A 12,339-nucleotide genomic window follows, 5' to 3' on the forward strand; every position below is an offset into this window, starting at 1 on the left:
ATATTTTGCAAATTAAGCCCTTGTCAGGTCTCATTGTTTGTGTATTTTCTCCCAGTCTGCCAGTTGTCCTTTTGTTTGTTACGGCCTCCTTTGCTGTGCAAAAACTTACAAGTTTGATTAGGTCCCATTTGTTTATTCTTGCTTTTATGTCTATTTCTTTGAGAGGCTGAACTAAGAAAATGTTGCTATGATTTATGTAAGAGAATATTTTGCCTATGTTTTCTCTTCTAGAAGTTTTATGGTGTCATATCTTATATTTAATTAAGTCTTTAAGCCATTTTGAGTTTACTTTTGTGTAGGGTGTAAAAGTGAAAGTCGCTCAGTCATGTCCGACTCTGCGACCCCATGGACTGTAAAGTTCATGGAATTTTCCAGGCCAGAATACTGGAGTGGGTAGCCTTTCCCTTCTCCAAGGGATCTTCCCAACCCAGGGATTGAACCCAGGTCTCCCATATTGCAGGTAGATTCTTTACCAGCTGAGCCACAAGGGAAGCCCAAGAATACTGGAATAGGTAGCCTATCCCTTCTCCAGGGGATCTTCCCAACCCAGCAATCCAACTGGGGCCTCCCGCATTGCAGGCAGATTCTTTACCAACTGAGATATTAGGGAATCCCGTAGAGTGTGAGGAAGTATTCTGACATCATTGATTTATATGTGGTTGTCCAGCTTTCCCAACACTACTTGCTGAAGAGACTTTCTTTATTCCATTATATATTCTTATCTTGACAAAGATTAATTGACCGTAGGTGTGTGGGTTTATTTCTAGACTTTCTATTCTGTTCCATTGATCCATACCTCTGTCTTTGTGCCAGTACCCTGCTGTCTTGATTCCTGTGGCTTTGTAGTATTTTCTGAAGTCTGGGAGGGTTATGCCTCTAGCTTTATTTTTTTCCCTCAGGATTGCTTTGGCAATTCTGGGTCTTTTGTGGTTCTATATAAATTTTAAGATTATTTGTTCTAGTTCTGTGAAAAATGTCATGGGTAATTTGATAGGGATTGCATTAAATCTATAGTTTGTGTTGGGTAGGGCCCAACACATTTAAATAATATTAATTTTAATATATTTAATAATATTAATAATAATATTAATCCTTCCAATCTTAAGAATATGGGATATTTTTTCATTTCTTCGAATCATCTTAAATCATCTTCAATTTAATTTATCAGTTTTTTAAAGTAGAACTACTAAAATATAAGGTAAAAAAATAAGAATGACAGCAATATTTTATCTATACTAATGACTAGGTAGAAAAAAAAATTTAGCTTGAAATAAGAAAAACTAAAGCAAAAGACAAACTTCCCCAGATGAAAAGCTAGTCAGAAGAGGCCCTCTTAGAAGGATTAAAGACAGTTTCACTGAGGGCATTTTATTTTCAGGAAGGAGAAAAAACAGTGAACTACTATTATTTCTTCTAAGTCTGAATATTCATGATACTATCTCAAGGTTTGAGTTTTCTATAAAGTACACAGAATTTGTTATCAAAGTGTGTTATTTAACTAACCATTAACTAAAGAGAAATACTGGATTGATCTTATACAACATTTTTATTGGCTTCTGTTAAAAATTTTCTTGTTGTTGCAAAATGCCCATCTCTTACCTAGTATAAGAATCCATTTGAGTAGATTTGCCCATTATAACCTACTTCAAAGACCAGTGAGCACACATAGAGTCAAACAAACAAACACACACACACACAAACAATGAGAAACAAAACTTATACAGTATGTAATCTGTGATATGGTTAACGACGGATACATTTATATTCATCATAACAAATGTTAAGACCAAAAAGGCTTGTTTAGAATTAATATAATTTGTGTGGTAATGCTATTTCCTACTAAAAGAATTATAATACATGTTAGAAAATCCACAAATAGGCTTCTTCCTGGAAATAAAAACCAAACTGATCAATTTGCCTCAGTGTATTAGTGAGGAAAAAAATGATGCATATCTAACTGAAGAGTTGCACCATGTTGCTTCTGATTTTGCGTGAAGCTGATAATAATTTCCCATTTGGTTTAAAGTTCTGAATCCAAAACTGAGAAACTGTTTAGAAGCATAATTATTTTCAATGAATTCGAAATTACCCTTAGAATTGAAGGCTCGGGAAGAATATGTAACCTGAGTTCTGATTTAGTCCTTAAGATCCAGTCCTCAGATCCAGCTCTCAGTCATCTTCATTCTTTAGGAAAGACTAGACTTTGCTATTTAGCAACCAATCCAGGAACTAGATTTCAGCACACTAACCACATCTTCCTTCTCTGTATCATATTTGTATGCTTTGGGTCCTGAAAAGAAGTAAATGTAGCCTAAAAGAGACAAAGTTGAAATTATGGTTACTGAAAATGACTTGAAAATTTATAAATGGGATGGCCTTGCAGTTGTAACTTTCTCGAGGGGGCACCAAAGAGAAACAGGGAATGTGCCAGGGGGCAGCTGGCTAATCCTCAGCCCAGCTCTCTCTGAGCCCTGGAATCGGACACCCCTAGCTTGCCAGTCGTCTCTCACCATTCTCTCTGCCATGCAGGGGCGCTCTGTGCCTCTCCTCATTTTCCTATCGGGGAAATCCACCCCCCACTTTTGCTTTCCCGAGTCAAAAAATTAGCTGTTCTTTAAAACCCAGCAGAAGTCCCACCATGAAATCTATACCAACTGATGCTTGTTTTGATCTTTTTTTTCTCAGATCACCTCTTGCAATTACTGGGAAGACTACCATCCAATTCAGTACTAAATTATAGATTGTAATTTCATCTAGTTGGATGAAGGGGCATTTCCCAAAGAGAGTAACCATTCCAAAGTTGCCTTTGCATTTCTCGACAGTGTCCAGCTCTGTGCTAACCACTCAAGACGAATGTGTTGACTGACTGATTCAAAGATTCAATTAAACTTATTCAACCCAGTTCAATTCAACTTTCATAGCTACGTGTCAAGTTTCAGAAGTTGGGTGATAGAATGGGGAAAGGCATTTATTCTCAATGGGAAGGTTGAGAATGTGTACATTTTAAAGACGAAAAAGGTAATTTTGACTGGATGGCCTTTATGATGTAACTGGCTAATGGACTGAAGCTATACTTTTAAAACTTTGCATTTGTAAAGAGAGACCCATAATGGCAGACTTTTTATACTCTTTCTGATGGTTAATCTGGTTAATAAATTTATAAGGGACTCAGGGTCCCAAAAAATAAGAACCAAGGACTCCCATTCTGAAATCCATTTTCAGTTATGTTAAAGCAAAGCCCAGAAATTGTTACAATTTCTACAAAGAAAGTGTTCTAAGGAAACACTCACCATTTAATTCTACAGCCGCATCTATTTGGCCATTGACTCCTGAAAATTCTTCTTCAGTACTCTTTGGATAGTCTTTTTCCATTTTCCTTTTTCGCTCATCATAACTGTAAGAAATATTATTTCATAAATAATGTAAACATGAGGTATTCATTGATTGCAGAAGGCACCACGCTAGTCAGGTGTATTTAGCCAGGGTTGACTTATGATTTACTTTAGATCTTGCTCTGTTTCTCTGTTATTCTGTATCTCTGTTTCTCTCTCTCTCTCTGTTTCTTTTTCTCTCTCTCACACACACATATTCTGCCATTACTTGCCCATTTTGCAGAGATTCTTTGGCCACTAGTTTGGGAGTCATTTTCTCTACACATTTTCTTTAGCAAATTGCCAGATATATTGTTTAGACTTAGTTACATTGTTTAGAATTATAAGATGATATTTCTATAATTAAAAATTACTGCTTTTCAATGGAAAATCTGCACTTATTTTTAGTGCTTTTTTTACCGTTGTAATTTCTTTCTCCCCTACTCTCCATGTATGAATTTCCTGGCTCACCAAATAGTTGAAAGCCCTTCATGGAGGCTTTCATTAATGAGCTTTGTGCTCTGTAGAGAAGGGATTGAACAAATAGTGCACGATGAATGAATGCATGAAGAAACAAATGTGTGAATGATCAATTGATAAAGACAAGAAGTGAGAAAGTCTGGAATAACAGATATTCTGCTTTTAAAACATTCTAGTTGTTTCCTAGAAAGATTACACAACTAATCAAAAAGTAGATTAGGTTTCTTTTTCTGAATTCACAACTACCATGCAATAACTCTAAAGACTGGTTAATACATCTCTTTAGTATCTCTCTAAATTATCCCTTGTAAAGAGACGGTGATTCATATGAACCAGTATGACTTGGATGAGCTCAGCGTGTAGGCAGAGCAGGCTCTCTTCCCTTCAAGAAGACTTCATTTAAAGTGTGAGAAAGTCCCTTCTTCATCAGCATGGAGCTCCCAGTGGGGACATTCTCTAGGTGGACGCCCTACTCATTTCCCACCAGAAGGTCAAACAGTTTCTCCCGGTGCCTGGGCCACTGGGAGTTTCCTATGGCAGCAGATCACAACCGCCTTCTCCTGAAATGTGCCTCTCATATGGCTATGACTACACAGGCAGGGGACAGAGCTCTCATGATACTGAGTGGATCAAACCCCGGGAAGGAAGTATTCAGGTTGAAACTGACTTGTGGTTGAGATGCTTCGTTGGGTGTTGAGGAGAGAAGTGGAAGTTAACTCCTAGAAGTCCAAACTCCCTTTCCAGGAGAGTGCTTAGAACCTTCCAGCAGGCCGAGGGGAAACCCAAGCTATGTGAGTTACACAAATAAAAATGGAAGCCACTGCCATGGCTTGTCATCAGAAGTGCCAGTAAGGAGTGAGGACAGGGCATGTCTATGCTATCAGGAGGAGTGTTGCAAGGTGTCAGGACTGTAGTGAGGAAAGGAGAGGAGGGAAAGGACAGCTGGCATATTGCCTCTCCCATGGCTTGGATTTCTCTTGTTCGCTTTGTTCCAGTGTTTGAAATTTAAAGTCCCTTGTTCAAAGTGGAAGTACGATTGTGTACATATTAACCACTGCTTACTAGGTTCTCTTCTCTCACTTCCCTGAAACAGTTGTATTGAGGAAATGGGTGCTATGACTGGAGGGAATGAGGAGGGTAATTCTAATGCTTAAAATATTTGGGGCGAGGGATGAAACAGGAAGAACAAAGTGACCGAAAGGTGTTTGGCATGTTTGTAGACATACAGAGAGGTGTGGTGGGGGATATCAGGGAATGTGACATTTTGAATTCTTTGATTAATGTTGATCCCTAAGCTCAGGGAAAAACAGCGAAATGCATTTCATATCCTCCTCCTCTTCTGTCTGCCCCAAATAAAGGATGAGGGGCTGAGCTATTATAATTAGAGCTATGCCTTACCCTTGTGTTCATTAAACATTTATGAGTGATTTTAAGAACTTCATCACCATTTACATCATTTTACAGCAAAATGTGTTCTCAGTTCCAAACAAATGACTGGCCAAAGAATATGTGTAGGGAAACCTATTACAAATTGGGATCTGCTCATACTGAGAAATCTGGAAAGTATGAAAAGAGAAAGTGAAGATCTTTTCTTGAGAATAGAAAAACCATTTAAATAATATGGAATAAGTTTTCAAGAAAATGATGACTATTAATCCAACAGAAAGAAAAATCCAATAGATTTGAAAAAGTGATCTTTCTTTCTTTCTTTTTTTTTAATGTGTGGGCTTAGTTTGCTAAGGGCAGTGGTGACATCTAAAATCTTATATATCTATCTGTTCAGAGGATAATGGAGCTAATAATATTATATGTAAATACAATTTCAGCAGAAATTTTGGACAAGCAATATCCAGCTGAGAATTTTAATTTTCAATTACATTTATAAAAACATAGGCAAAAATTCTGGCAAACCTGTGAAATCATTTTTCTTTTCTTCACCCTTTCTACCACTTAGGTGTTTAATAGTTCCTCCCCCTTTCTGAAACTGCGTCTCTGCCCTCTTGTCTCTTACCCTATAACTGCTTTTCAAAGAATATCTTTTTAAAGAATATCAATAAAATCTATGCCAAAGTGTTACTCTGACACGTAAATCATGTGGTCCTGGGATGTTGGAGTGGGTAACCATTTCCTTCACCAGGGGATCTTCCTGACTCAAGGATCAAACCCTGAAATGCAGGTTGATTCTTTACTATCCAGGGCCAGCGCCACTAATGAAGCCTGCATTTTAAGATTAGCTGATAATATATATATTTCCTTTGGACCTCTTACATAGACACTGTGCAGACGGCTTTACACAGTTAACATAGAGTTAACCTACTTCTCATTTTACCAAATAAAAACATTACCATTAACCATCAAAATAATAATTATCACCTATTTTCATCATCATTTCATTAAAAAAAAGAAACTTCAACACTAAAAAAGGCAGAAAGAACATAACCTCAGAAGAAAAGATGTTTCTTGCCAATAATACTGACCCAGATCACATCCTCCTATGTCTTTATTGTGCTATTTTTATTTTTCTGTGGACTAATGAAAACTTTGTGATGATCTATCAGTTGGTTTTTGGACAGGTGTTTGAGGATTTCACTTCCCTGGTAGCTCAGTTGGTAAGGAATCCATCTGCAATGCAGGAGACCCCAGTTGGATTCCTGGGTTGGGAAGATCCCCTGGAGGAGGGAACGGCTACCCACTCCAGTATTCTGGCCTAGAGAATTCCATGGACTGTACAATCCATGGAGTCACAGAGTTGGACACGACTGAGTGACTTTCACTTCACTTGGTCCCAAGAGCCATTAACTGGCTGGCTAGTATAAAGTTGAGTGAATGTGTGATTTTGTCTGGGATCCTGAATCATCAAAGAGTTTAATGTTTACCTAATTTTTTAAACACACTTCATTGGGATAACATTTTGCAGTAGTAGGCAAAGTTGAGAAAAAAAGAAAGAAGTACTAGAAAATGTTGGAGGTAGTCCAGAGACCTCAGCAAAAATGAGGTTAGAAGGTCTACTGTTAATAGTATACTGAGGATTTTGCTGAGAGTTAAAGAAAATAAAATTATATGACAGGATGAGAATTATGGGCATGGTTATTTTAATTGACGGTAAATAAATAGATGGTGAAGAGAATGAAAAGTGACTACACATGGTATATGGAAAGGACTTCTGGATCTGGACTCAGAGGGCATAAAGTATAGCCTTGGATGGACTACTTTTAACTGTGTGGCCTTGACTTAATCACTTGATCTCTTAGATGCAATGTTTTTAACTGTGAAATGAAGATAACAATACCTACTTCTCAAGATGGTTGAGGAGGCAGATGGGAAATGAGAGGAAAAAAAGAAAATAGTTTGATTTCTAACACATAATAAACCATCAATAATTGAATACTAAGAAAGTATTTATTGAAAATATACTATATACTGTGTGTGTGCTAAGTCACTTCAGTTGTGTCCAACTCTGTGCGACCCTACAGATTGTAGCCTGCAAGCCTCTTCTGTCCATGGGATTCTCCAGGCAAGAATACTGGAGTGGGTTGCCATTTCCTCCTCCAGGGAATCTTCCCAATCCAGGGATTGATTCCACGTCTTTTACATCTACCTGCTTTGGCAGGAGGATTCTTTACCACCAGTGCCACCTGTATACTAGATACCTGGTAAAAGCATTGCACACATTTCCTCACCACTACAGTCTTGTTTGTGAAACCCAAATACCAACTAAAAATGATTGACCAGTAACTATCTTTATTTCCTCTGAGGGTATTTGTTTCATCATTTAACATTGATCAATGGGTATAGAAATAAAACAAATCATTATTGACAGTTAAGCTTTACTAGCAATACTGTGTAACTGAAATATGGTAGGGCTGTAGATATCTGATATGCTTTCTCATACATATTACCTTATTCTGCACATTTGAAATCTAAGGATTTAGGGAGTATTTTGGTAAAGTACCTGTGAATTGTTTAATTTTTTGCTGAGAACTTAGATTTGTTAGAAATTTCTAGTGCTTTCATTGTCATGATTTCTAACTTGTGTGAATGGCAAAATTTAACAGCATTCTGTCTTCTTTGAACTGCTGAATCGAGAGTTCAGTCTGCTAAACAATGCTTAAAGAAAATGTGAGAAAGGATAGCAGAGAGAGGAATTTACTGTTAAGTATGTAAGATACTGTCTTCTCAGGGGGTGCTAGTGATAAAGAATTCACCTAGCAATGCAGGAGACATAGGAGACTTGGGTTCCATCCCTGGGTCGGGAAGATCCCCTGGAGGAGGGTATGGCAACCCACTCCAGTATTTTTGCCTGGAGAATTTCACAGACAGAGGAGCCTGGTGGGCTACAGTCCATAGGGTTGCAAAGCGTTGGACACGACTGAGCAACTTAGCATGCACACATGTATTTATGGTACATGTTTCAGGAAGTTTCTTCAAGGAGACCTTTCTAGTGAAATCTAGTGGAACTTCTAGTGGAATCCCCTTTGAAGTTAATAATACACTTCTAGCCAGTAATCACATGGTTCTCATGGAGGAAGGGATCTTTGTGATCTAAACTAGAGAGGGTAGGGGGGAGAACAGTCAGGAATGAAGAGAAGGGAGAATAGTATGAACTTGCTATGCACCATCCTAGATGAGGTGAGGAAAGTGGCTATGAGAAAATTCTGGAACAAAGAATTAATAATGTTGAAAAGTACTGATGATCTCAATTACTGCCTGCCTGTATGATGAAATGCAAATTTATATCCAGCCTGAATTCTCTAAATTCAAGACCTGTATATCCAACTCCCTTCCAGACATTTCCATTCTTTGATCTTACCAGCATGTCAAACTACATAAATACAAACTGGAATTTCTGTTTATTCTTTTAATTTTGCTTTACTTCTTAATGTTATCCTTTCCCTATTGAAAGGCCTTAGCATCCTTGTCAAAAAGCGACTGATCATAGATATATGGACTGTCAATTTTATTCCATTTATCTATATGTCTATTTTCATTATTAGTATCACATTGTCTTGATTACTGTTGCTTTCTAGTAAGTTTTGAGAGTAGGAAGTCTGAATTATCCAGCTTTATTCCTCTTTTTCAAAATATTTTGGCTATTCTGGGCTTTTTGATTTTCCAAATAGATTTTAAGATCAGCTTCTCAATTTCCAAGGAGAAACCAGTGGTATCCTGGTAGGGACTGTGTTGAGTCTATAGATCTATTTGGGGAACACTACCATTAGGACTCTGAGCCGTGAACATAAGATATCTTTCCATTTAGATCTTGTTTAACTTCTTCCAACAGTGTTTTATAGTTTTCAGATTACAAGTTTCCCACTTCTTCTGTAAAAATTTATTTCTAAGTATATTTTTCTTCTTGATGCTATGGAATTGCTTTCTCAATTTCATTTTTGCATTGTTCATTGAAGTATGTAGAAATACATTAGATTTTTCCATATTGCATACGTACTCTACAAATTTGTGGACTCATTCATTTAGTTCTAATAGATTTTTTTTTCGTTTGAGGTTCCTTAGGTTTTTATATGTAAAAGATTATATGACATACAAATACAGATAGTTTTACTTTCTTTCCCATCTTCTGCATCATTCATTTTTTAATATCATTCATTCTTCCTTAATTGCCCTGACTAAAGCCTCCAGTAAAATGGTGAACAGAAGTGGTGAGAATGAAAATTTTTGTCTTGTTCCTGATTTTACAGGGAAAGCATCCAATCTTTCACCACTGAAGATGATATCAGCTGTGGGTATTCATAGATGCTTTCTATCTGAGTGAAAAAGTTTCCCTCTATTCCTTGTTTGGTGAATTTTCTTTTATCATGCAACAGTGTTTGATTGTGTCAAATGCTTTTTCTACATCTATTGAGGTGATTTTATGGTTTTTAATTTTTAAATCTATTGATATAGTGTATTATATTAATTGATATAATTAATCAATATAGATGTTATTATAAGATGAACAGATGTTAAACCAACCTTGTCTTCTTGGGGAAAAATTCCCAGCTGGTTGTGGTGTGTAATTCTTTTTTATATGTCTCTGGATTTGGTTTGGTAGTATTTTTGGAGGATTTTTGTATCCATATTCATAAGAGATATTGATCTGAAGTTTTATTCTCTTATGAGGCCTTCATTTGGTTTTCATATAAGGGCAATGCTGGCCTCATACAATAAGTTGGGAAGTATTCCTTTCTCATCCACTTTCTGGTGGAGTTTGTTAAAAATTGGCAATAATTCTTCTTTAAATGTTTTGATAGAATTCACTAGGAAACATGTAGGTGTGGGTTTTTCTTTGTGGATAATTTTTATACTATGAATTGAATCTCTTCATTTGTTATAAGTCTATTCAGAATGTCTATTTCTTCATGACTCACTTTTTTATCACTTTGTATTTTTCTAGTAATTTGTCTATTTCATCTAAACTTTCAAATTTATTGACACACAATTGTTCATTCTTGTATAGTCCATTTTATTTCTGTAAGGTTGTGTTCATTCTTTCATTTCTGATTTTAGTAATTTTGGTTTTCTCTTTTGTACTAGGTCAATTTAGTGAGAAGTTTATAAATTTTTTTTACCTTTTCAAAGAAACACATTTAGCTTTGTTGATTTTCTCAAATTGTTAATTCTCTACTTCATTTTCACTGTTATCTTTATTATTTCCTTCTTCCTGCTTGTTAGAATTAATGTGCTCTTTTTTCCAGTGTCTTCAGTGGAAAGTTAAGTTATTGATTTGAATCTTTCTTTTTTTTAAATATGAATATTTACAGCTAGAAGTTTCTCTTTGAGCACTGCTTTAACTGCATCAACATAGGTTGTGCTTTAATTTTCATTCATCTTAAAGTATTTTCTAATTTCTCTTGTGATTTCTTCTTCATCCCATTGGTTGTTGAAGAGTGTGACATATAATTTCCATTTATTTGTAAATTTTCCAGTTTTTTTCAGGTATTTGTTTCTAGCTTAATTCCATTCTAACCAGAAGAGATATTTTGTATGATTTCAATGATTTTAAATTTATTGAGGCTTATCTTTTGGCCTAACTTCTTATCTATCCTGGACAATGTTCCACATACACTTAAGTAGAATCTGTAGTCTTCTTTTACTGAATGAAGTGTTCCATAGATATCTATTAGGTCTAGGTGGCTTATAGTGCTGTTCAAATCTTCCTTTCCTAATTGATCTTGTTTTCTAGTTGTTCTGTCCATTATTGAATGTGAAGAACTGAGGTATCCAAATATGATTATTTCACAGGTTGTTTTCTCTCTTCATTTTTGTCAATTTCTTTGCTTCAGACATTTTGGGGCCTTATTGTTAGGTTGTCTTATATTTTTGGTAGAATAATCTGTCTTTCACTATAAACTGTCCCTGTCTATTCCTAGTAATACTTTTTATCTTAAAAGTATTGTTTTAATACTTCTTGTTGCCTGATATCATAGCTACCCTGGCTTTCTTATGGCCATGGTTTCCATGATATATATATATATATATATTTTTTTTTTTTCCCCATCCTTTTAACTTTCAATCTATTTGTATCTTTGAGTACACAGTGGCATCTTGCTTTTTAAATCAGTATGACAGCCTTTGTAATTTGATTAAATTGCTTAATCTATTCACATTTAATATTACTGATATAACAGTATTTATATCACTTCTGTTTTCTACATATCCCACACGTTTTTTAGTTCCTTTTCCCTCCTTATGCTTTCTTTTGCATTAGTTACAAATTTCCAAAGAACCATTTAAATTTCTTTTGTGATTTTTTTCACTTCACTTAATAGAGTTATTTTCTTAGTAGTTGCTACAGAGCATACCATATACATATTTTAACTTACCATACTCTGCTTTCTTCAGAAAGAAACAAATCTTTCTATATGCTATAGGCCCAACAATACAATTACATATATATATGATTTTATACAACTAATTTAACAATTAGAGGAAATATACATTTATACTATCTTTTATAATTTCATAATTGCACTTACTGGTGTTCTTTTTTTTACTGTGGATTCAAATTTTCAAATTACTGCCTGGGTTTACTTGCTTGAATTTTCTTTAGTACTTCTTGTTAGGAAGATGATAGTGATAAATTCTCTGTTTTTGTTTATTTGGGAATGTCTTCATTTTACCTTCATCTTTGAAAGATAGCTTTGCAGAATACAGGATTCTTGGTTGAGGACTCTTTCCTTAGGCACTCTGAGGATGTTTCCCACTACCTTTTGGCTTAACTGGTTTGACTGATTTTTAGTCTTGTCTCCCTATAACATAACTGCACTGCTTCCAGAGTGATATAACAAAAACCTTAGTGAGTTACTTCCCTGTTTAAGACCTTTACATATATCCCTATTTTCTCTAAATTAGCACTGATCTCCTGGAAAGGCACAAGCCCTTCCTGATCTCCATCCTTGGGCCACATCTCTCATCCCAGCCCACATTCTAATCATACTGAACTACTTGAGGTTTTCCTCCTAAACATAGGCTTTTTCATGCTTCGGTGCCT

General features: G+C 35.7%; 1 protein-coding gene across 1 annotated transcript in view; it reads right to left on the minus strand.

Annotated features, from left to right (window-relative positions):
* Nucleotides 1-2,210: 2,210 nt before the first annotated feature.
* Nucleotides 2,211-12,339, minus strand: part of MMP20 (matrix metallopeptidase 20) — a 55,933-nt gene continuing 45,804 nt past the window's right edge. The window contains exons 9-10 of the mRNA XM_065945417.1: nt 3,291-3,394; nt 2,211-2,311 (exon numbers count right to left, since the gene is read on the minus strand). Coding sequence (XP_065801489.1) covers nt 2,211-2,311; nt 3,291-3,394 — 205 coding nt within the window. The remainder of the gene's footprint in view (nt 2,312-3,290; nt 3,395-12,339) is intronic.

This window comes from Muntiacus reevesi, chromosome 9 (assembly GCF_963930625.1).
Source record: "Muntiacus reevesi chromosome 9, mMunRee1.1, whole genome shotgun sequence".
NCBI lineage: Eukaryota > Metazoa > Chordata > Mammalia > Artiodactyla > Cervidae > Muntiacus > Muntiacus reevesi.